This window comes from Gastrolobium bilobum, unplaced genomic scaffold (genome assembly GCF_033153095.1).
Source record: "Gastrolobium bilobum isolate Gb01-03AN ecotype WA unplaced genomic scaffold, APGP_CSIRO_Gbil_v1 utg7904, whole genome shotgun sequence".
Lineage (NCBI taxonomy): Eukaryota > Viridiplantae > Streptophyta > Magnoliopsida > Fabales > Fabaceae > Gastrolobium > Gastrolobium bilobum.
In genome coordinates this window covers 333,457-355,141 of record NW_026899548.1, presented here as the reverse complement: position 1 = coordinate 355,141, position 21,685 = coordinate 333,457, and the positions used below count along the sequence as shown (strand labels likewise).

At 34.5% G+C, this 21,685-nt stretch overlaps 5 protein-coding genes across 7 annotated transcripts; 3 read left to right on the top strand and 2 right to left on the bottom strand.

Annotated features, from left to right (window-relative positions):
- Window positions 1–409: 409 nt before the first annotated feature.
- LOC133291266 (polyadenylate-binding protein RBP45) lies at window positions 410–4,448 on the top strand. Of its 2 annotated transcripts, none has more exons than XM_061489493.1 (6): window positions 410–784; window positions 1,224–1,689; window positions 3,522–3,577; window positions 3,650–3,780; window positions 3,878–3,990; window positions 4,077–4,448. In XM_061489493.1, exons 1-6 carry the CDS (start codon window positions 506–508, stop codon window positions 4,247–4,249), a joined length of 1,218 nt encoding a protein of 405 aa, XP_061345477.1. In that variant the 5' UTR covers window positions 410–505; the 3' UTR covers window positions 4,250–4,448. The 2 variants fall into 2 exon arrangements, with proteins under 2 accessions (XP_061345477.1, XP_061345476.1); XM_061489492.1 differs by having other exon boundaries at window positions 417–784; window positions 3,878–3,974; window positions 4,070–4,448.
- A 2,424-nt stretch (window positions 4,449–6,872) lies between these two features.
- LOC133291303 (uncharacterized) lies at window positions 6,873–9,636 on the bottom strand. Of its 2 annotated transcripts, none has more exons than XM_061489543.1 (2): window positions 9,040–9,636; window positions 6,873–8,552 (listed from the first exon to the last, which is right to left on the bottom strand). In XM_061489543.1, exon 2 carries the CDS (start codon window positions 8,522–8,524, stop codon window positions 7,169–7,171), a length of 1,356 nt encoding a protein of 451 aa, XP_061345527.1. In that variant the 5' UTR covers window positions 8,525–8,552; window positions 9,040–9,636; the 3' UTR covers window positions 6,873–7,168. The 2 variants fall into 2 exon arrangements, with proteins under 2 accessions (XP_061345527.1, XP_061345529.1); XM_061489545.1 differs by having other exon boundaries at window positions 9,350–9,636.
- Window positions 9,637–11,605: 1,969 nt separating this feature from the next.
- On the top strand, window positions 11,606–13,379 carry LOC133291285 (tRNA(His) guanylyltransferase 2-like). Its single transcript, XM_061489521.1, has 2 exons — window positions 11,606–13,170; window positions 13,342–13,379. Exon 1 carries the CDS (start codon window positions 11,620–11,622, stop codon window positions 13,168–13,170), a length of 1,551 nt encoding a protein of 516 aa, XP_061345505.1. The 5' UTR covers window positions 11,606–11,619; the 3' UTR covers window positions 13,342–13,379.
- On the top strand, window positions 13,284–15,053 carry LOC133291286 (uncharacterized). The gene is made up of 2 exons (XM_061489522.1): window positions 13,284–14,022; window positions 14,122–15,053. The coding sequence occupies exons 1-2, from the start codon at window positions 13,733–13,735 to the stop codon at window positions 14,144–14,146; spliced, it is 315 nt and encodes a 104-aa protein (XP_061345506.1). The 5' UTR covers window positions 13,284–13,732; the 3' UTR covers window positions 14,147–15,053.
- A 4,162-nt stretch (window positions 15,054–19,215) lies between these two features.
- On the bottom strand, window positions 19,216–19,617 carry LOC133291262 (uncharacterized). Its single transcript, XM_061489486.1, has one exon. The coding sequence runs from the start codon at window positions 19,615–19,617 to the stop codon at window positions 19,216–19,218; it is 402 nt and encodes a 133-aa protein (XP_061345470.1).
- Between the last annotated feature and the right edge of the window lie 2,068 nt (window positions 19,618–21,685).

Here is a 21,685-nt window from a genome sequence, read left to right as displayed (position 1 = left end):
AACATAAGAAGGGCCTTCTTATGCTACACTCACATCGTTTTGCGTGTCAATATTTTTAATTTTTTTATTTACCATTTTCCAATGGGGTCCACTTGAGTTTGTGTGTGTTGCAAAAATTCTCATCTTATGTCACATAAGAAGTGTAAACCCCTAATAATAATCGTATAAAATATTTTTTTTTTCATTTACATGAAAACTCCAGGTTATAATTAAAGAATTTTTTTTAATGGTAAGATTTGTTTCCTTTTGAGAAGGAAACAAATTTATAAAAAGATAAAAGAATTTGTAATATTTGCGCGTATAAAAGATTTTCTTCCATTTAAAAAAAATATTTTCTTAAAAGGAAAAAATATCACGGCTAAGATACATTGACACGCTTCACGGGTAGGGTTTGTGTCTCAACCACTCTTTAAAACACACACTCTTCGTTTGCCCATTGCATCTTCCTTCTTCTTTCTCGCTCTCTCTCTCTCTCTCTCTTTCTCTGTAGAATTTCCGATTCAAGATGATGCAGCCTGGACCTGGCATGGCTCCACCAACCATGGCTCAACAACCCAACCAGCAATACCAGCAGCAACAGCAGCAACCTTACATGATGATGCCGCCGCAACCTCAGCCACCGCAGATGTGGGCGCAATCGGCGCAGCCTCCGCCGCAATCGGTGGCTCCTCCTCAACAGGTTCAGCCAACCAGCGCCGATGAGGTTCGTACTCTTTGGATCGGCGATTTGCAGTACTGGATGGACGAGAACTATCTCTACACCTGTTTCGCTCACACGGGCGAGGTATAAAACGCTTTCTTCTCTTTCTCTTCTTACGCTTTTCAAATCGTCGTGAAAATTGATGCTTTTATTTTTCTTTTTCTTTCTTTTTTTTATGTATATAATTTGAAAGTTAGATTTGAACTCGAAATGAAAATGATTTATGTGAATGAAAATTAGAACGAGAACGGAGATACTTTTTTTTAAAAAAAATGTTAATTCGACTTTCATTTAACGCCGATTTGTGTTATGAATCTTGAATTTTACAAATTTCTATCCCGGAGAATTTGTTTACATGATGTGTTCTGTTTGTTTGAAGTGCCTATTTTTTTAGGTAGATTATTATGTATCCATTAATATGTTGATGGTAAAAGTGTAATATTTAGAAGTGTAAAAGTGTAATATGGTGGTGGTTCAAAGTCAATATGTTTATTATTGAAGGAAGTGCAATTTTTGGTTGCAGGTGGCCTCTGTTAAAGTCATTCGGAATAAGCAAACTAGTCAATCTGAAGGTTATGGGTTTATTGAGTTTACTACTCGTGCAGCTGCTGAGAGAATACTTCAAACATATAATGGTACCATCATGCCAAATGGCGGACAGAACTTCAGATTGAACTGGGCAACTTTTAGTGCGGGAGAGAGGCGTCATGATGATTCTCCTGATTACACCGTTTTTGTTGGAGACTTGGCTGCAGATGTTACAGATTATCTTCTGACAGAGACATTTAGAGTTCGGTATTCTTCTGTTAAGGGGGCCAAAGTTGTTATTGATAGGACCACCGGCCGGACAAAGGGTTATGGTTTTGTTAGGTTTGCAGATGAGAGTGAACAAGTTAGAGCTATGACTGAGATGCAGGGGGTTCTTTGTTCAACAAGACCCATGCGTATCGGGCCAGCCTCTAATAAGAACCCTGGCATTCAGCCAAAAGGTTTGTGTGTTGCCTAGTTGAGATATATGCTTATGCTGGCCATTTTTATGCAAATGTCTGCTTGATATCCTGCATAACGAAAAAGTTGATCTTTTTTACTTCAGATGCCAACTTTTGGCCTGTTAATGATGGTTGGATTTTTAATGCTTTATACCTCTAGTTTTGTTTTATGCTGTGTGTAGTGAATGTTTTGTCTATGATTCTTTTCAGTTACACTCTTGAAGATATGCAGTCCAAACACATTTCTTCCTGTAATTTCCTTTAAAAATTTTGGGCCAAATAAATAATATATAATAATAAAATCTTATAGAACTCCTCTTGTCTCGAAGCAGGGTGACAAAGAGGCTCTGTCATCTCGGAGCCTGGAACTGATTTCAGCTGAAATGGTTACCATTTTAGTCCATGGCCTTGCGTAGGTCAGTTATCCGTTTACGTCTTGCCCATTATTTTTGGTGGCATTTTCTTTCCCGCCTACATTCCCTTTATTTTTGGTGGCATTTTCTTTTCCGCCTACATTGCGCAACTATTCTAATTACTTGTATTTTCTTTTCATTTCATTATGTTGGTTGGTTTTTTAGCCAAATTACATAGTGCAAATATTCTAGTTACTTATATTTTTCAGTCCACCATTCTTAATCTTCAGTCCTTTAATTTTACTCCTTTGAGCTCACTGGAAGAACTGCATCTTTGAGTTTCTTTTGTAGCTTTCCCTTGATCTAAAGCAGATCTTGTTTACTTTTTGTAATTTCCTTTGTTCATCTATCTGATGCTTATCAATTAAAGTTTCCAATCTCTAGTCCATGAGGAGAAAAATTGGGGGTACCAGGGTTTAGTGCTTTGATTTTGTAGAAACTGTACTCTGCAGTCTGGTTTTGTTTATCATGTCTTTTTTTTTATTATTGTCATTATGCTTTGGGTCTGAACCCATTCCCTGTCTTTCTAAATTTCTCAGCACGGTGCTATGCAATTGAAGCTGTAATTTACTTTACATTGCTCAGTACTTCTGGTAGCCTAATCTCTCAAAATGTCATGAAGTTAATAAATGACTTGTAATGTTTTCTATAGCCTTGCACAAGCATTTGATAGCTTCCTGCTCCATTCTTATCTTCAGTCTCTGGTAAACTCTGATTATTCATATCTTTCTTAAATAGAGATAGGATACAAGGATTACCAATCTTGTGTCCATAGGTTTATAATATATACTCTCCTTCTCCACTTTCGCTCTTTCATTCCATTTTGTTTGCTGCTTTATATATATTTATTTTCATGCAGATATTGCCAATATCCTGCCCTTGCATTGTATCACAACTATTTCTGTTGAATTTTCTCATGAAAATATCTTAACCTGTGGTTTACTTTTTATGTATGATTTTAATTATATTGGTGAATTGTGTTCTCATATTTGAATATATATGGAGTATGAAAGGAACTAATCATTTTATTGCTTCTGAGTGTGCTGTTTTTCTATATATGCACTTGCTGAGTATTAGTGAAGTGTTTTTTGTTTTTTCATATTTGAACATTTGTGGTGCATGTAAGGCACTGGTAATTTGTTGCTTTTGTAATTGCGCTGTATGTGTGTGATTTTGGAACGAAACATCTGGAGCTGAAATTGAGATATTCAAAGTTTCCTGATAGCTGTTGTGACTGAATTCTGAAACATATTATGCTTAAAGTTGTGCGTCAAAACAATATGTTGTGTCTTTCATCGTTAGTAAATTATTTGGTACATTTTATCTGTCTTTTTCGTTAATTGGTGTTTCCATGAACTGCTTCCTCCCTTGTGTTTATGTCATTCATCTTTTTACTTCACTTGTACTTTGAACATGCAGCATCATATCAGAATCCTCAAGGAGCACAGAACGAGAATGATCCAAATAATACAACCGTGCGTACTTCTTTGCAATATGGAAACTCCTTTCATCCGTGCTTGTTTGTGACTCTATTTTTTTTATTGTAGATTTTTGTCGGCAATTTGGATCCTAATGTTACGGATGATCATTTGAGACAAGTTTTTGGGCAGTATGGTGAGTTGGCTCATGTAAAGATTCCGGCAGGCAAGAGATGTGGGTTTGTCCAATTTGCGGACAGGTATTTTAATCATTTGGGTCTTTGATATTTATCTTGTGTGAAATTACTTCCTAGTCTATGCAGCGCTCTGATTGTGTCATCATTTTTCATGTGTCAGGAGCTGTGCGGAAGAGGCACTGCGGGTTTTAAATGGTACACTTTTAGGTGGACAAAATGTTCGGCTTTCATGGGGCAGAAGTCCTTCAAACAAACAGGTAATAGTTACTGATTGTTGTAATTCTGAGTAGCATTAGCCTCAACGTGTTACTGATTCTGATAAATGAATTTGGTTTCCTTGGATGGTTTACAGACTCAAGCAGATCCAAATCAGTGGAATGGTAGTGGTGGTGGTGGATATTATGGATATGCTCAGGGTTATGAAAATTATGGTTATGCTCCTACTGGACAGGACCCCAATATGTATGGCGGTTATCCTGGCTATGCAAATTACCAACCTCCTCAGCAACAGCAGCAAATGGGATATAGTTGAGAAGTTCCGCCCCAAATTTTCCGTTTTCTTTTGTAATCCTATGATACTTATTTTCTGTTTCTTCTCTATTCGTGTCTCGTGGAAAACCAACTTTGCTCCTTTTTAATTTTGTTTCGTATGATTGTTAAACATTAATATTCTATGCGTTTAATCCAACTAGTGTTTCGCATGTATTTTAAGGTGTTCAACACTTCAAATATTTCTTTGTATCCATAAAGAATTGCTTTGCTGAAATACTTCTTTGATGTTTATGTTTGATGAATTTGCCCACATTCGATATCTTGTAATAATTATGTATTATGCGTAAAACTTAGGTTCGCAATTTTACCCTCGACCTGGTGGTAGCACTAAGGTAGTGTTTGGTTCAGGAGAAATTTTTTGATACTAAGAAAATGTAATTGATAGGAAAATGGAAGGAAAGTAAGTTTGGTAGGAAAGTTTAAAAAAAGTTGTTTGGTACCGCAAAATATAGATGGGAAAATTGGGTTAAATAAACTGATGTATGTTTGGTTGAAAATAAGTTTTTGACGGGAAAAAGAATTAAAATGACAAAATTAACCTTCTTCGTCTCTGTTTGTCCTGTCTTCTCCAAGCGGCCAGCTTCTGCAAAAAAAACATCACTTTGGAGGTTTGATGGACTAGCCAGCTATCAGAATTACATAATTTGCAACTGAAACTTCACTAATATCATCATATGATTTAGAAAACATCATCATGTACATCGGGTTTAGACGCTTTAGAACATGTTTTTCCCAATCTGGCCTGAATCCAAATGGGCTTTCCTCAAGCCACACAGTTTGGCAATGCTCCAAATCAAGCTTACCCAAACCACATCTCAAGAATTGTTCCTTCGATTGTGGCTTTCAAAAGTAGTGATGAAATTCTAAACCCTCAACTCGCATCTCAAGTTTTGTCAGAATGATACATGGTTTTGGGGTAGTCGACGTGTGGTTAAGATTGGAGGGGTATATTTGTCGTGCATGTCCCACCATTTTCAGATATCCGCTTTCTATGGAGAAAACCATCTTCACGAAAGGGTTTCAAAATTGGATTTCCTTTGTTATCATAGATTGATAGACAAACATCATTGATGGGGAAGAGACACCAAATCCATTTACCAAACGTGGAGAAGAAAGAAACCCGTTCTCACTTTGCTAGGAAAATTTTGAGAAGCAGCGAACCAAACACTACCTAAGGCATCATAATATTAGGATATGCACTTAAATCAAAACATGCAGATGTCTTTCAATTTTTTAGGTTAAATTAATAACTTTCACTGGAATACGAGAATTATTTGTATGATATAATCATGTTAAAAAAGAAATACGAGGGTTCATTTATTTAATATGCCTTTACGTCTATTTTTCTCAGCATGATCAAGAATTCATATGAAACTATACATTCACTCTTTTTACTACACCAATTCATGACATAGTACTGTAGCAATTTTGTTGGCAACGAATTACCAAATACATATGAGATCCACTTAACAATTCTGGTATGATATTGTTAAAAATAAAAAACGGCATGGAAGCTACGATAATTAAAGTACATACACGTAAGGTTAGTAGGTGATGCTTGAGTATATCAAGAATGAAAATCTGTGCTATTAATGTCTTCTGGAAAGACCAATTGTGATTTACAGTTCTTTAAAAAAATCATTTCGACTAGTAATTTGGTTTTGCATCTCTTTAAACCATGAAAAATAAAATTGGTTTAGATACTAACATTTTTTTTTATTCTTTACATTAAGAACTCAACCAAAAAAAATGTTAGTTTGACCCTATAAGTTAGTCAACTCAAATATTCTTATGCTTATTTTTCAGTTAAACTTTATTGTTGTGTTGGGTGCATTTTCATTTTTCAGGTTTTTGTCTTATGTTGGAGTGCTAGGAGCTTGGCCTCTGAACCCGAAATATCCTGACTATTCTATAATTAGTATTGTTTTAATATTTTAAACAAAATAAAAATAAAAATAAAAATAAAAGAAACACACTAAAAGGAAGTCATCCGGGCTAGGATGGGCAGTTATTAAACGGGAGTTGGATCATTTCTCTGAAAGAAAACAGTACAAGTATTGTCAAAAAGTGAAGATTTTGTCCACGCTATCTGAAATTTTAATCCAACTAGTGTTTCGCATGTATTTTAAGGTGTTCAACTCTTCAACATAACGTTAAGCTAAGTCGATTGTAAACATACCGTTCTCTTTGTGTTGGATTATAGAAGAATTGATTGTAAACAATTTGACACAGTCGAATTTTACTACTTCTTTTTTTAGAATTGTTTAGACTTGCGTATGGTAAATTTTTTTTACCATATATCTTAAAATATCTCAAAATATTTTATTAACATGTATACATCTTAAAATATCCAATAAGCTATGCTTACTTTCAACCTAACATTGACTAAATTATTTGCCCAATTCATACAACCAAGAGTTGAACAGATTTATAGTTTAAAACATGACAAACTAGCACCAAGTTATATTTTCTTGTTCATATATCAAGAGCTGAGTCACAAGATTAAAATTATTACCTCGGGATGGTATTGCCTAATCTGTCCCAACTGATAGCAGATTGTATTATCATCTCTAGACAGTCAAATTTAGCAAATAGTCTGCCTACTCATATATTATCTATCTCTGTCAATAACCCAACAGTGTACATTCTCCCCCAATACCATGTATTCAGATATCACAGGTAAGATGTAAAAATATTATAGGGTTTTTATCTTTATATTGGAAAGTATTTATTCGAAAAGTGACAGCAAAACAAAAGTAGAGCAAAGGGCAATACTTCAAAAAAAACCATCAAGATTCCAATAAAACTGTCAAAATCAGATGAATACTGTACTTGTTTATTCTAAGGCCTAGACTCCAACCATGCCAGACCACCTTCTCCATCTTTTCCAACTAGATTTTCAAGAAGATCCAGTCTGGATTTCAGATTCCACTGATTTAACTAAAGATTCAGGAGGTTGATTGAAATCACTATGCAGATCACTCTTCTGCTGGAAATCACATGCTTCAGATGAAAACTTGGACTCGGAAGGAACAGACTCATCAATCTGGGGATCACTCTTCTGCTGGAAATCACATCCTTCAGGTAAAGACTTAGAGTCAGCAGGAACAGATTCACCAATCTGTTGAGAAGGAAGGGATTCAGGTTGGCTGGTCTCATGTGCATGGTTTGATCCTGCATCGAGAATATTAGCAACACCAGTACTTGGTCTTCCATTTAAGTTTGAGGTCTCAGGAGCAAGCTTTGTCTTTGTATCTTCCAGTACATCTGTTTTTGGCGAGGCCTGCTTCTCCACAAAGTAATCAACAGATTTGCTAGTCTGTTCAGATGGCATGGATTCAGGTTCAGCCGATACAGGGATTTGGTTGAGTTCGATATTTGATCTATTTGCTTCATCATGAATCACCTCATTCAGCTGATGCACAGCCTGCTGCTGTCCAGTTCTGAGCTCCTTATCACTGTTTTCGATTGTTGGAACTATGTTGATGGGTTTAGAGTCTTTTGTTGTTCCTCCATCAGCACTGGATTCTTTTACTTGTGCGGAAGCATCAAGTTCATTCAATGTTTCACCTTGTTTAACAGTTTTGTCACATTCCAACTCTGATATGATAGAGGCGGACAAAATCACATGCACAGGGTCTGATGTTCCTTGTGGAATTCCTCCACTGGAAATAGAAGTTTCATTCTTTGGAAAGTCAGCAACGGGTATCAAAGTAGAGGCAGGTTGATTCTCAAGTGAAACTGAGATGCCAGAATGGATCTCAGTTGGTAGCACTTGATCTTCAGACATAGGCACCTGTAATTCTGGCTCAAAAGATGGCTTGCTGCATTGGACTGATGAGGGAACAGAATCATGTGTCTCGGTCTGAGGGTTAAGAACTGGAATGGGAACGTCTTTCCTTTTGGTCATTGTGATATGTGGAGCCACATCATTTTCTGCAGTAATTGGAGCAACTTGGCCTGGTAGAAACACAACACCTCTTAAAATAGCATCAGTGTCTGCCAGCTTCACTTTAAGAAGATATCCAGCTTTAAAAGTGCCTTCAACGACCCCAGTGACCACCTTCCCCACCATTTCATCCACACAATCATCAGTTGTGCCTGCTGTTTGGTTGGAGTTCAACACATTGTCAGAACCAGGCATTGCAGGCGCATTCTCCACCTGAACCATGCTTTCTTCTTTCCGCGGTCGACCACGTTTTCGTTTCATTGGAACATTCGATTGAGAGCCTGATCCTTGATTCTGTTGGTTCATCTTCCAGAATGCCAGATACTGAATGTCTCTACAAAACCATCAAGGGATAATTATTTGTTTGAAAAGCAAAAGAATAAACATAAACAGTAATACATGTGTGCACATTTATCCCTCTTAAAAAGGGGAACAATCTTAACCAAGTGACCGAATATTTCAGAGCAAAGAAACAGTGATCAGGGGGAGATAAAGCATTAAGCAACAAAGAATAGAATGAAAACAGTGATCAAGACAACATTCGCAAGAAAATGAAAACAGAACAACAGAATCCATTATCCATACATGCAAAAGCACCACTTTTGCCACAACCAATGTGAGTATTATTTAAATTCAAGAAAACTTAAATAAAGGAAAAAGAAAATACTAGGCACCAAAGATAAATATTTATACACAACTAACCATCTTGAAAATTAAATTAAAAAAAATATCAAACGCTTTCTTAGGAAGAAAGAACAAAAGAATCTCTTTTGAACGCATGTTTAATAACAGGTGAGCTGCACTGGAAAATAGTACCATACCTGTTGGATCCAAGAGGGATCGTTCTTAATGTTTGAGAGACTATAAGAGTGAGAATTCAGAAGTGTATAAGGTGACACTGTTTGGGTAGGACACGAAACTTTCCAAGTTGAATAAAGATTATATCTTGATTCGTATTTTGAATCTTGTTCTTAATCATCTAGAGCACGTGAGAGCCATTAACAAAACCCTAACTACAAGAGTGGCAAAAATCACAAGTGGATTCCGAACTTGGACAAAACGAAAAACAAAAATTGTAAAAGATTGGTTTTTATGCTGTTACGTAAGCGTAAATGCAGCAAGAAAACTCACAGATGGATTGCGGCAATTCAAAGACGTTGGGAGAAAAATGGGGTTTGTAGAATCAACCATAAAAACTATAACTTTAAAGATTATGGCGGAAAAATTCTGGTCATGGCGGAAAAATTCACATATGATCTCTGTTGAAGTGTTTATGGGTTTGGGATTATCTGAAACGGAAATACAAATGAAATGAAATGAAACGAAACGATGAAAGGAGTGTTAAATTAAATTATATATATTAATGGTTGTTGGTTTAGTTGGATTAGGATTTAAGAGTCCCTCACATCCTCTCTTCCTCTCCAACTCCAACATGCTTGGAAGAACAAAACCTCCCACGTGGCTTAACTTCATTTTTTGTAGTAATTATTAATAATAATAATCAGCCTGCCTGAATATATCATATTTTATATTAGTAATATTTTTCAATACGTATATTTTAAATATGGGCATAGAATAATAATTCAATTATGTTTTCCCCACTTCTAACTTTTTTTCCTGAAAAAAGTTTCCCCCTCACTGTTTGGATCCAAAGTTTTAGGGAGATAAGATTGTCATATATGATAAGATTGAATCGGTCAATATAATGTTTTCATTCTTGAACACAAAAAAGAAAAATAAATTATGTAACATAAATTTTATATTATATTGTTACACAAATTGATTTTTACCAAATTTGCACATTTTCATTAATGGTGACGTGGAAGAAGATTGATGTATTCCCTTCACCTATTAAGTTGAAGTTTATTTATTAAATATAAAATTAATAGATATATTATATTTGCATAAAAATAATTTTTTTATTTATTGTATATTATTCTTGAAATCAATAAAATTTTATATAAAGATAAAATCACATATTCTTATAACATTTTATCCATTTTATAAGGATCTTTATTATGAATGTTTCTAATCGTAACAGTGATTTTCTGTTTATTAATTTGGGTTTAAACGTTCTTATGGTATCATTGTTGTAAATTTAAAATTTTTTGTGAGAGACAAAATATGCCAAATAAGGTGTCATTACGTAGACCTCGAAAAGTTATGTAAAATCCAAATTTTTTTTTACCTAATTCGGACACTCGATTCAAAAGTTATGGACTTCCAAAGTTTTACGATCAAACTGTTGACTTTTGTGTCACATGGCAGCACATGGTGAAACACGCCCCACAGAAAAGTGTCTTTCTCCTCGATCATGTCCAATGGGAAGTGTCTCTCTCCAATCGGTCACGCTCATGTGAGGCGTGTTTAACTGCTATACTGACGTAAATAACTTTAAAACGACTATATTTGTGTAATTATTTATTAAAAAACAATATTTAAATTTTTTTGCCGTTACTTCTTTGGAAAATGATGATGAATGAGAATAAGAAATCTATCTCTTTTGTCTTCCCTACTCTTCTTTGTCCCACTTATCTTGTATCATGCATTTCTATCATCTCTCATCACTCTCAATTTTATAACACATGTGTGGCGCACTTGTATAAATTTTGTTTTACATAATATTATATTAATACTATAATAAGATAAAAGTATGCAATGACAAGCCATCCCTCATGTGTTTGTGATTAAGTATTTGTTTACATGTTATGGTTACTTGAAATATAAGCAAAACAAGTTAGTTTCTTTATATATATCTTTGTTTATATATATCTTTGAATAATTATTAATTGAAGATGTACTTGGAGAGAGGAGTTTGAAAGAAAGAGAAAAGGAGAATAAATATTTTATTTTAAGTAAACATTTTCTTATTTGATATATATATTTTTTGAAACAATTATTTGATATTTTCTCAAAACAAAAGAAATAAATAAACATTATCATAACATTTCGATTTTTTATTTATTTTTATAAATATTCCATAATTATCACTATAAATATTAAAAATTAACCCTTCATTTTTTTTCTTTACCAAACCATTCATGTGGACCAAACATTTCCTAAACTTGCTGACATCATAAATTATTGGACACTTATAATTATAATTACTTGGAATGCAATTTGTAAAAACAAAATAAAACTAGTAAGAAGCCCAGTTAAATTTTGTTGTCTAAGACAAATCGGTTCCCTTATGGCCCAAAAATCTCTTCTCGCAGGCTCAAGAGTCCAGCCCATTTGCAATTCCAGTCTCTTGTAATTGCTGTAAGAATGGCTGCATAAAGAATAAGATTGAAGTTATAGTTGTAATGTAAATCAATTAGTCTGGGGTTTCTAAGATTGACGAACAATAATGAACACCAAGTGTTTGATAATTATCTTGTGAGAAGAAAGAGCATATATTCATGGCAAACAGCAAATATGAGTATGTCAAGTGTTTCGAATTTGAGGACGAGGTCATGTTTCCCAATCTCATCCTTGTTTGGATCAATGCCCGTAGCTATCCTCTCATTCACAAACCTTATGATGAAAACGCCTTGAAATTGATGAACTCTTGTGCTATCGCGGTGCTCCAAGAGTATGCTGATGTAGTCCTTGCTTATGGGTTCAGTGATGAGTATACTTTTGTTTTCAAGAAGAGCTCCAAGTTCTACGAAAGGCGTGCTAGCAAAGTGCTATCTATCATCACTTCCTTTTTCTCATCTATCTTTGTGAGAAAATGGAGTGAATTCTTCCCGCAAAAGGAACTACAGTATCCTCCTTCGTTCCACGGGCGAGTCATAGCCTGTGCATCCATTGAATCCCTTCAAGCGTATCTTTTGTGGAGGCAAAATATCTGTCATGTGAATAACCAATATGATCAATGCTTCTCTCGTCTTGTCAAACGTGGAATGACTGAGAGTGAGGCACGGGATTTCCTAAAGGGTGCTGAGAAATGCAATCTAAACAATCTTCTATTCGATGAGTTCAATGTCAACTACAATACTCTGGAGCCCATGTTCCGACAAGGGTCTTGTGTTTTAAAGACAATGGTCGAGGATGTTGTGAAGTACACGGAGAAAGGTGTTCCCATTAAAAGGCACAAGAGAAAGATAATCACTCTGCATTCGAAGAAAATAGCAAGTAAGAGATTTTGGAATGAGCAGAGTGTTCTTTTGAAGGAGCTTGGTGGGTTTGTGGAGGAGATTGACAATGTGAAAGCAGAGTATGTGAGGTCCTTTGAATTTGATAGCAAGTTGATGCCATCTACATGGATTGTAGTTCGACTAGATGGATGCCACTTCCACAGGTTTTCCGAGATACATGAATTTGTGAAGCCAAATGATGAGAGGGCTCTTAATTTAATGAATTCATGTGCAATGGCTGTTTTAGAAGAGTTTCCACAGGATATAGTCTTTGCCTATGGGGTTAGTGACGAGTATAGCTTTATTCTTAAGAAAACTTGTGATCTTTATCGAAGGAGAGCTAGTAAAATCGTTTCCGCCATTGTGTCTTTCTTCACATCCACTTACGTGATGAGATGGAAAGATTTCTTCCCACAGGGTGAGTTAAAATACCCTCCTTCTTTTGATGGACGAGCAGTGTGCTATCCATCTACTGAGATTCTACGGGACTATCTTTCATGGAGGCAAGTGGATTGCCACATCAACAATCAGTATAACTCTTGTTTCTGGAAGCTTGTTGCATCTGGAAAAAGCAAAAAGGAAGCCCAGCATAGTTTAAAGGGTGCTCAGCTGCAAAAGAAAATTGATGAATTGGCTATTGACTACAATAAATTACCAATCATGTTCCGACAAGGATCCTCAGTTTTCTGGGACAGGGTAGACAATGGTCTCATTCATCAGGAGAATGGAGAGTCTTCTGAAAGTTATGGAAAGGTCATTGTAGAACACTACGACATCATTGGATCAGCCTTTTGGTTGGAACACCCAAGCATCCTTGATTGTACGCAATAGGTATAGTGTAGCACTGAGTCTGCAAATTAAATTTGATTACTTTATTTAATCTCTCGCTGCTGAAAATTTTGGTTAGTTTGGTTTCACATTCTTGATTTTTAATTTGTATTTTCTTGTTTAATATTCACGAAACCTAGAATTACTGCATACATTTTATTGTTGCAACTGCAGATATGCATGCAAGCCTTAAATCCCTTTACGTTCCTCTTCTAATGAATGGGTCTGTTTGCACAATTACAACTTACAACCATGACATCAAAACTCAACAGAACTCTGACTGCAATTTATTATGAATTAAAATAGAACTGTGCATCAATGAATAATCTATCTATCTATCTATTTATATAATATATAAAACCTGAAGCCGGAGCTGTGAAACTGCTATGTATGCTACTCGATGCTCTCTCCAATCACCATGTCAACTGAAAACTCATTATCCTTTTTAGCCACCTCATCATTTTAGTGATGTTGTCAACTTTTACTTCAACCTTCCTTTTTCCTGTTGTCACAATGTCACGCGTGCTCCATCTATCTCCAAATTGGTGGCTCTTGACCAACTAAAATGAATGAGCACCTCCTCATGGAGTTTCTTTCCAGCTCTCTTTCGTACCACTCCCCTAGTGTTACTCTCTACAGTCTCAACTACACGTCTTCTCAGTTCTCAGCTCAACCAATTCTGTTACTCTTCCTTCAACAATGTCCATTCAACTCGCTTTTTTCAATAACAAATAATTGTGTGGTGCCCATGAAAGAATCAGAATCTGGTCCTTCCTCCAACAGTACCAAAGCCACTGAAAATCCTTCTTGGACTCTCTTTGCTACTCAGAACCTGCTTTTGGTGACTATTACAAGGTATCTTCATTCTTCATCAATATCATGATATTTTTTCATTCCTTTTAGAGAGAGTGTTTTTCATTTTTTCTCTTAGAAGCTGTTGTTATACCATTGCAGGAGCATGGGTAGTGGCCCTGCATGAGTGGGATGTATTTGTGAGAGTTCTCAGAAGCCAATGGTTTGCAACCTTTATTATTGATTCCCGGTATTTCTATTCTATCAGGTGCTCTTTCTGATTAACCCATTTTCTAGTTTAAATTTCTACATTTCGAATAGCAACAATGTAGAATGTGTTAATGTAGTTCACATCTATGTCTATTCTGTTAATGTAGTTTGGAAAATTGAGACAATAATTAGAGTCAAATTAGGTAATGTTATCAATCTGTTAAAACTTATTTATATGAGTTTGATGGACAGTATAGCACTCGAACCTGACGGATTTCTGATAGGAATACACCAATCCCAAGGGTGAGCTCTATAAGGACTTCGGGGATCAGGCCCTTCCCATGCTAAATGTGCATAATCTCACAATTGGTGGGGGACTCTCTCATAGGTAATTGGTTCTTTATTTATGGGTGATTGATTCTGTTATGGGTGATTTATTCTTCATTCATGAGGAACCTATGTGTAAAGTACAGGATAAATAATAGAGAAGGGGAGTACTTTAGACAGACTATTGAGTGAGTAGAATTTGAGATTAATTATCTCTCGAAAGCTCTGCAATTCTGTTTTCTTTTCCCTGTCAATTTCTGGTTTCTTGTATTGTTCTTACTAATATCACACAGATATCATCAACATAATACTGATCTTATTCCGTTCTTCATCTTCCTTTTCTATTTTCTTGATTGAATCCTTTCACTTTCATAGGGCACTGAGAAACAACTTTTTGAAATCAAAGCCTAGATTGTTCCCTACACGGTTGTTTATTGCATCTCACTTGGCTTTCTGTAATATTTTCTTATCATTTTGCTCTATATCAAGTTTCATTGGATGTTAGCTTTTGTTTGGAATTATAAATTAGCTGTTCAGAACAGGATGGATGGAAAATTTGGCGATGCTGATATCTAAGAATTAGATGTTAGCTTTTGTTTGGAATTATAAATTTTTACTAATTTTGAGTACTTGGAAGATCTCACCCCGCCGAGCAAAAGCTTATCGGTGGTTGAAGAGAGTCTCTAGTTTTGATGTTTGTTTCACTTCACTGTTACTTGTATGTAAACCTTGTATATCAATGAAAGATGAATTTCTCGAGTTCTTTATTGATGGATTATTTTATTTTACGTGCCAATTTCAAATGAACTTCACAGTAAGATGTGGCTGCATTGTGGGAAGCGAAATAATTTTTCCATGTTTGGGCTGTTCTAAGTGGCTTTTTCCTTTTAATCAACGCAGTATATATGTTTGTTCATCCAACAGGAAATTGAGATTATATCAAAAAACATATGCTAGTGTAAGATTGAGCCTCATCCACACAGAATAATGGTTGTGCCCATACTCAGATTCCATCCAAATTGTTGACACGAATAAACACATAGCTGACACATAGCTTAGGGTGATAACTCTCTGGATGAGACTCTCCAATTAGGCCAACAACTATGAAGGGTCAAAACCAATGTTATTAAAACCGGGTGATTGACCTTAGCTACTGGCTTATTGGATTATTGGTTTGTGACTGGTTCAATCGCATGACCCGATAATTATATGTAATTTTATAATTTATATTAAAAAATTATAAACATACTCAAATATCTAAAAACAATGATAAAAATTTCAAATATTTTAATATAAAAAATAATAAATCACATATTATTATCCAATAAATGATCAAACAAAAATATCATGATTGTGATACAAGGCTTCAAGTTCAGTAAACGATATCTCTAACTATAAATCAAATCAAAATTTTCTGCATAGTGCATAATTGAGATAATATTAATTATATAGGTACATAATTTATGTAAGTCAATAAGCAAAAAAATATTCAAATATATCCATTATGATTTTTTTTTTGGATCGGGCCGGGTTTCATCGGTTTACCGATCGGGTCACTGATTTTCATGAAAACTGGCCGGATTGCACTGGATTTTACCGGTTCTGATGCATGGTCAATCCGTTACTTCAACCGGACCGGTTATATGACTGGTTCACCGATTTTCGGATGAATCCGACCAAGTCAGTCTGATTTTATTAACATTGGTCACAACAATCCATCACCGAAAATCCTGCATGTTCAAGATATTAATTATTAAGATAGAAACTGCCATTACTCAAATCGAATAAAATTATAATAGAAGGAAACAAATAATGAAATATTTGGAAGAATTATATAAATTTTTTATTAAAGGATATTTTTGTCAAAAATATTTATTTTTATCCTATAGTATTATACAGAGCATTACCAAACACAGGATAATATTATCTTATATAATATCATATTAAATATTAGATAATATTAAAATTTAATTAGATCTTATACTATCGGATCTTGTATTATCAGATCTTATTCTCTCTATACACCAAAGATGCCCTAACATCCAAGTCTTAACAATGAAATATTTGGATAATTTAATACCCGTGGCCGTAATCTTGTTTTCTTCTACGAATAGAAGTTCCAGTATTACTCCTACCCAATGGAAAGGTCCAAGTTGCGTTACTATAGTTTTTTTTTTTTTTTTTGGATGAAACACTGAGGTGTAACATATGGTAAGCTCAAAGGTGCCCTCACAAAGAGGGAAAAAGAAAGTGAAATGTATTACCAAAATTGAAATATGTGCACTCTGCAACAAAAAAAGAAAAGAAATATGTGCACTCATAGTACATGTCAGAGCTTTATTAACTGAGCTGTTTCTAAGGAATTATAGTAGTTTTTTTCATAGTTAAGGAGAAAAATGTGTGTTATTTTAAATGATATATCTTACATCTTTTCATTTTTATAAAGATATGAGATTCACGTCTTTAAAACTTTTTCGCCCATTTTCTCTCTCATAATTTATCTCTTTCTCTCACTTAAAATAATACAATTTTGTATCTTTAAAATGATACACATTTTTTCCATATTACCCAACTAAAAAGCCAAATGAGGCATTTAGGCACATGTTCTTGTAATGGTTATTAGCCATTTAGACTTTTAGAGCTAGTAGCATCAAGAAGCCAATTAATCACTTTTTTTAGGGTATCTTAACATCCAATTATATAAAATCATTAATATTTGATTAATTTTTGCTGCACTAAATTTTATATTTTCAATTAAATGTTTTCTTTGAAATATTTAACTATGAGTTTTTTTATAATAAAATGAATTTATTCCAACATGTATTAAATATTTGTTCATTAAATTAACAACTCATATTCATTATGTTCAATATTCAAATTTAAAACAAGCATATATGTAGAAACAAAATAACTAGTAGTATTACCCGTGAATGAATAACAAGTGGTAAGGAGCTTTTGTTTCTCTATAGATCTGAGAGTTTGAACTATAATAATTGGATAATTGATAAATTTGTGGAGAAATTAAAAATTAAAAATAAAATAAAATAAAAATAATTTCTCATAAATTCATGGTAGTTAAACATTGATTAATTTAAATTTAAATTTTTAAGGATTTGATTTTGATAGATCGTTAGCATAAGACTCTTTACACTGTCATTTGATCATGTACTGCCAAACAATTAAAGAAATTTAAATATCACCACTGATAATTAAAAAAGACATCGTAAACAATAGAATAGCAATTCCCTTGATTCAACCTTTATTATATTTGCTAGTTAAAATATCCACATTAATTACAACTATATATAATCAAAGAAAATATCATCCAAGTCCCACATTTTCGTAGTAAAATAGTTGACTTAACTCATAAATTATGCAACTAGATATATGTTAGTGTTCACTAGACTATTAGTTGTTTTTGTGCAATTTTTCTGCACCGCTATAGTGGGATAAATGCACTCTCATTATACATGATCCCTTTTTCCCATGCACACGCACATAGATGATGGTACCACACACTGCCTTACTCATAAGGACAAAAACAATTTGGCTCGAGCATGACTCACACCAAGGGATCGCTTTTCTATAACTACTTCTCTTCTCTATTGAAGAGTCACTTTTTACACACACTCTACTTCATTGTTGTTACCTTATTGGATTGCAGTCTAACCAAAACCACCGTGCCCTCCCCTCCACTTGATTTTAAGCATTCGCCTTAGACTTATATATATGGTGACTCCATCATTGAGTTTTGATCAATACCAATACTTCACTAGATTATTGTTACATCGACATACTCTACTGCTAATTAAAGGGAAACATATATCTCACCCTTAAACAAGTTCAAGATGAAAGTAAATATGATAAAAGAATTCAAATTCTTTTGGTATTGAGTCTTGGATTCTGCATAGAGTCTCCTCTCTGTCTGACACTAAATACAATGACTCATTTTTTTTCTTCTTGTTTTTCTTTTTTATTTTATCCGAAATAGCGATGAAGAAGTACTAAGCGAAGTGAGTGCACCAAATCTTTGGTAAGAATTTTCGTGGAATCTGTGTCTGATAATCTACATATAATATCTCTTATTTTATTATAAATGTTTTTATTAGTCGTCCCTTGACTAGTGATTGATTGTAGTATTTTATAGAGTGGCATGGAATCAAAAGGCCTAGAATTGAATTATTACTTTTTGTTCAAAAAAGGATGCTTAATTACATATTGTATATCTGATTCCTACACATGAGCATTCATCCCACCAAGACGTATTATTTAAAAATAAAAATAAAAAGAAAAGAATCCTTCAAAGCAGAAACCGGCAAATTAATAAATAAGTACTGCGCGCATATATATAAAATAAATGAAAGAACAATCAATGTATAGCTTCTGAAAAGGTATGCTTGTGTCATGGGTACACGAAACATCTTTGATATGGTCTATTTTTTAATTTCTAGGGATTATGGCTCGGGGCAAGTTAATACTAGTGGTTTATAACTGAAATTTAATTTAATTTATCTGGTTTTACACAAGAAAATATCACTTCACTCGATCGCAGGATTAATATACAAATTACACATTCCCTCAACCTCTATATCTTATCTCACATGAAAAAGTTGAAAAAACTGGAAAATAAATGAAAAAAACTGTTGAGTTTCTTAGTTGTTCTGTACAAGAACTAATGAAAAAACCTTCTCAATCTATATACTACACAACATCAATCAATTAATTAACCTCAGGAATACTCTCTAGAACAGGGTTCCAGGGTCTCTGATGAGCATCATGATGCCTATTTGCAAGATCTCTGGCATTTTTTAAGCGAAAAAGAACTTGTTCTACAGAAGCTCGCCCAACTTGCTTCTTGATCTGATGTTGCTTCTCAATCACTCCCAACAAGTCTGCAAGATCTTTCTTTGAAATCTTTATCTTCACCTTCCCATTGGCATCAGAAGAAGCTCTCAGCGCTCCTAAAAGCTTCTCCTTCTTTACGTTCTCTAAACTCAATCCATGAGTTTCATCAAACACCTTGCTTGAGCTCGTCTTCCTCGTAGTCTTATTAGATGTCAAAGAACTCCAGTCCTCGCCGTGCCACTCCATTGACGATGCCGGCTTGCAACAGTTTCCCATATTTTTTACAGATGAATGAACAAACTTACATATAATATCTATAGATGAGAAGAAAACAAAAAAGTTCTTTAACTCTTAGATATATATGAAATTGTATATAGTTACAGAAAAATGTGAGTATTAATTATTTCACTCTTGGAATATTGCAGTTTGTGTCTTTGTGAGGTGGGAGGTTGTGATATTTATAGGGGTGGGGGTGATGTAAGAGGAATGGATGATGGGATAATTGACTTTTTGGTAAGCAATGATATTATTGATAATTAGTTTAATAATAATATAAGGTGGCAGCTAAACTTGGTCTCTGTTGTTTGCAGTCTTATGATTTTAGCCAAATATGGCGTGTACGACCAAGCATGATTAGCCGTCTTAATTGTAAAAAAATGTATGAAATGAATGAGAAAATTTAGCATCTTTGGGAATTGGGACTAGCTAGGCAAGTGAGTGTGAATGTACGTATGCTAATCGAATCTTGGACTTTGGGATATTCGGCCCTTCAATTACCTCCACGAGTGTGTTTGTTCTTTAGCAGGGCTCTTTTTTTTATTTTATTTTATTTTTTTCTTCTTGACAAGATGGTACGTCAAGGAGAAATAAGTGTGTGACTTAGATAATATTAATTATCCATACTCATAGTGAAAGGGATTATATAGAGAATAAATATCATTAAGTGAATTATTGATGCATATCCAATCATGTTAGAGGAGTAATGAATAGATTTTCTGATTCTACGTTACATGCAATAACGGTTTAAATCTTGCATTGTCAAATTATATCAGTACTGAAAATGCATCAATATTTCATAATTCGAAGCCCATATGAAGATTTTACTGTATGCGTGCCATCTGTACGTCAAAACGTGATGAATATAATATATTTGAAGCTGTTTAGAAAGATGAAATCTTAAGCAAGCTATCAAGAATTTCAAAATAATTCTTCACATCATATATGATTTTTGAGAATCACCAAGAAAAAAACAAAAATACGAGCCACCGTTTTCTTTGGCATATTTTAAGTTTCTCTTTATATATATGTGCAAGTAATGCAGAAGGAAAAGTTAAGAGAAAGAAACTTCTTAAAGATAGAAGCATGCAATTAGGTTAGTTCACTAATATTTTGGTTATTTTTTTTATTTTATTTTTTGTTCGCTATTTTGATGTTTAAGGATCCCCGCACGAGACTTTGCACACATGATAAGTTCTCTGTGCAGGAATTGGAAGAACTCAGGTGCAAGACGTGGGTTGATATCAAAATCTTCTGCATGCACCCAAAAAAAATTAAAAATTAAAAATTACTAATGAAATTTCTATTTTCCATTAATTTGTCACATGGACGAACCTTCTGGATATTTTTTGTCTTTGATTTGCAATAGTATTGCACTTCTTGTACGAGCAATGTTAATAAATGCTATTCACTGAGTATGAACCAGACACCTGATTCCTCATTCATGATTAGTTGCTAGCTCTCATATCCAAGCTTTCAAATTAAAATTATAGTTACGTGTGTTATGAATGAAGTTTTGTGTATTATGAATGAAGTTTAATTAGTATTTAGTATACACATACGGTATGTTATACTCAAATTCACATTCACTAATATCTTCACATATTATTATTGTTGGGAAATTCGTTCCCTCAAACTCCAATGTCAAGCGGGTCCAGGGGAAGCCCGTGGTGGGGGCCACCACCAATGAGCTAAGGCTACACCAACCGTAGCAAGTGGATCCGACACTATGTCTCAACCCAAAACCTTAAGGCATTGGGTTCATGGGTCCTTTCACTTATATACTTTTCACTTAGCTCATTACCAACCAATATGAGACTCATCACACTTGAATATCTCAACAATCTCCCCCTCAAGTGTGAAACCCACCATTGGTATGCTCCCCCTCAACCGAGTACCCGAAGCGCAAAGTACTCGACCCGCCTCCTAGCCATCACTAGGCTAGCTCGAGCCCAATCCGGCTCTGATACCACTGTTGAGAAATTCGACGAGGGAGCCTAAAACCCTTTGCAAAGGGTACATCCACCAATGGGCCAAATGACAAACCATAATAAGTGGGCCGACACCA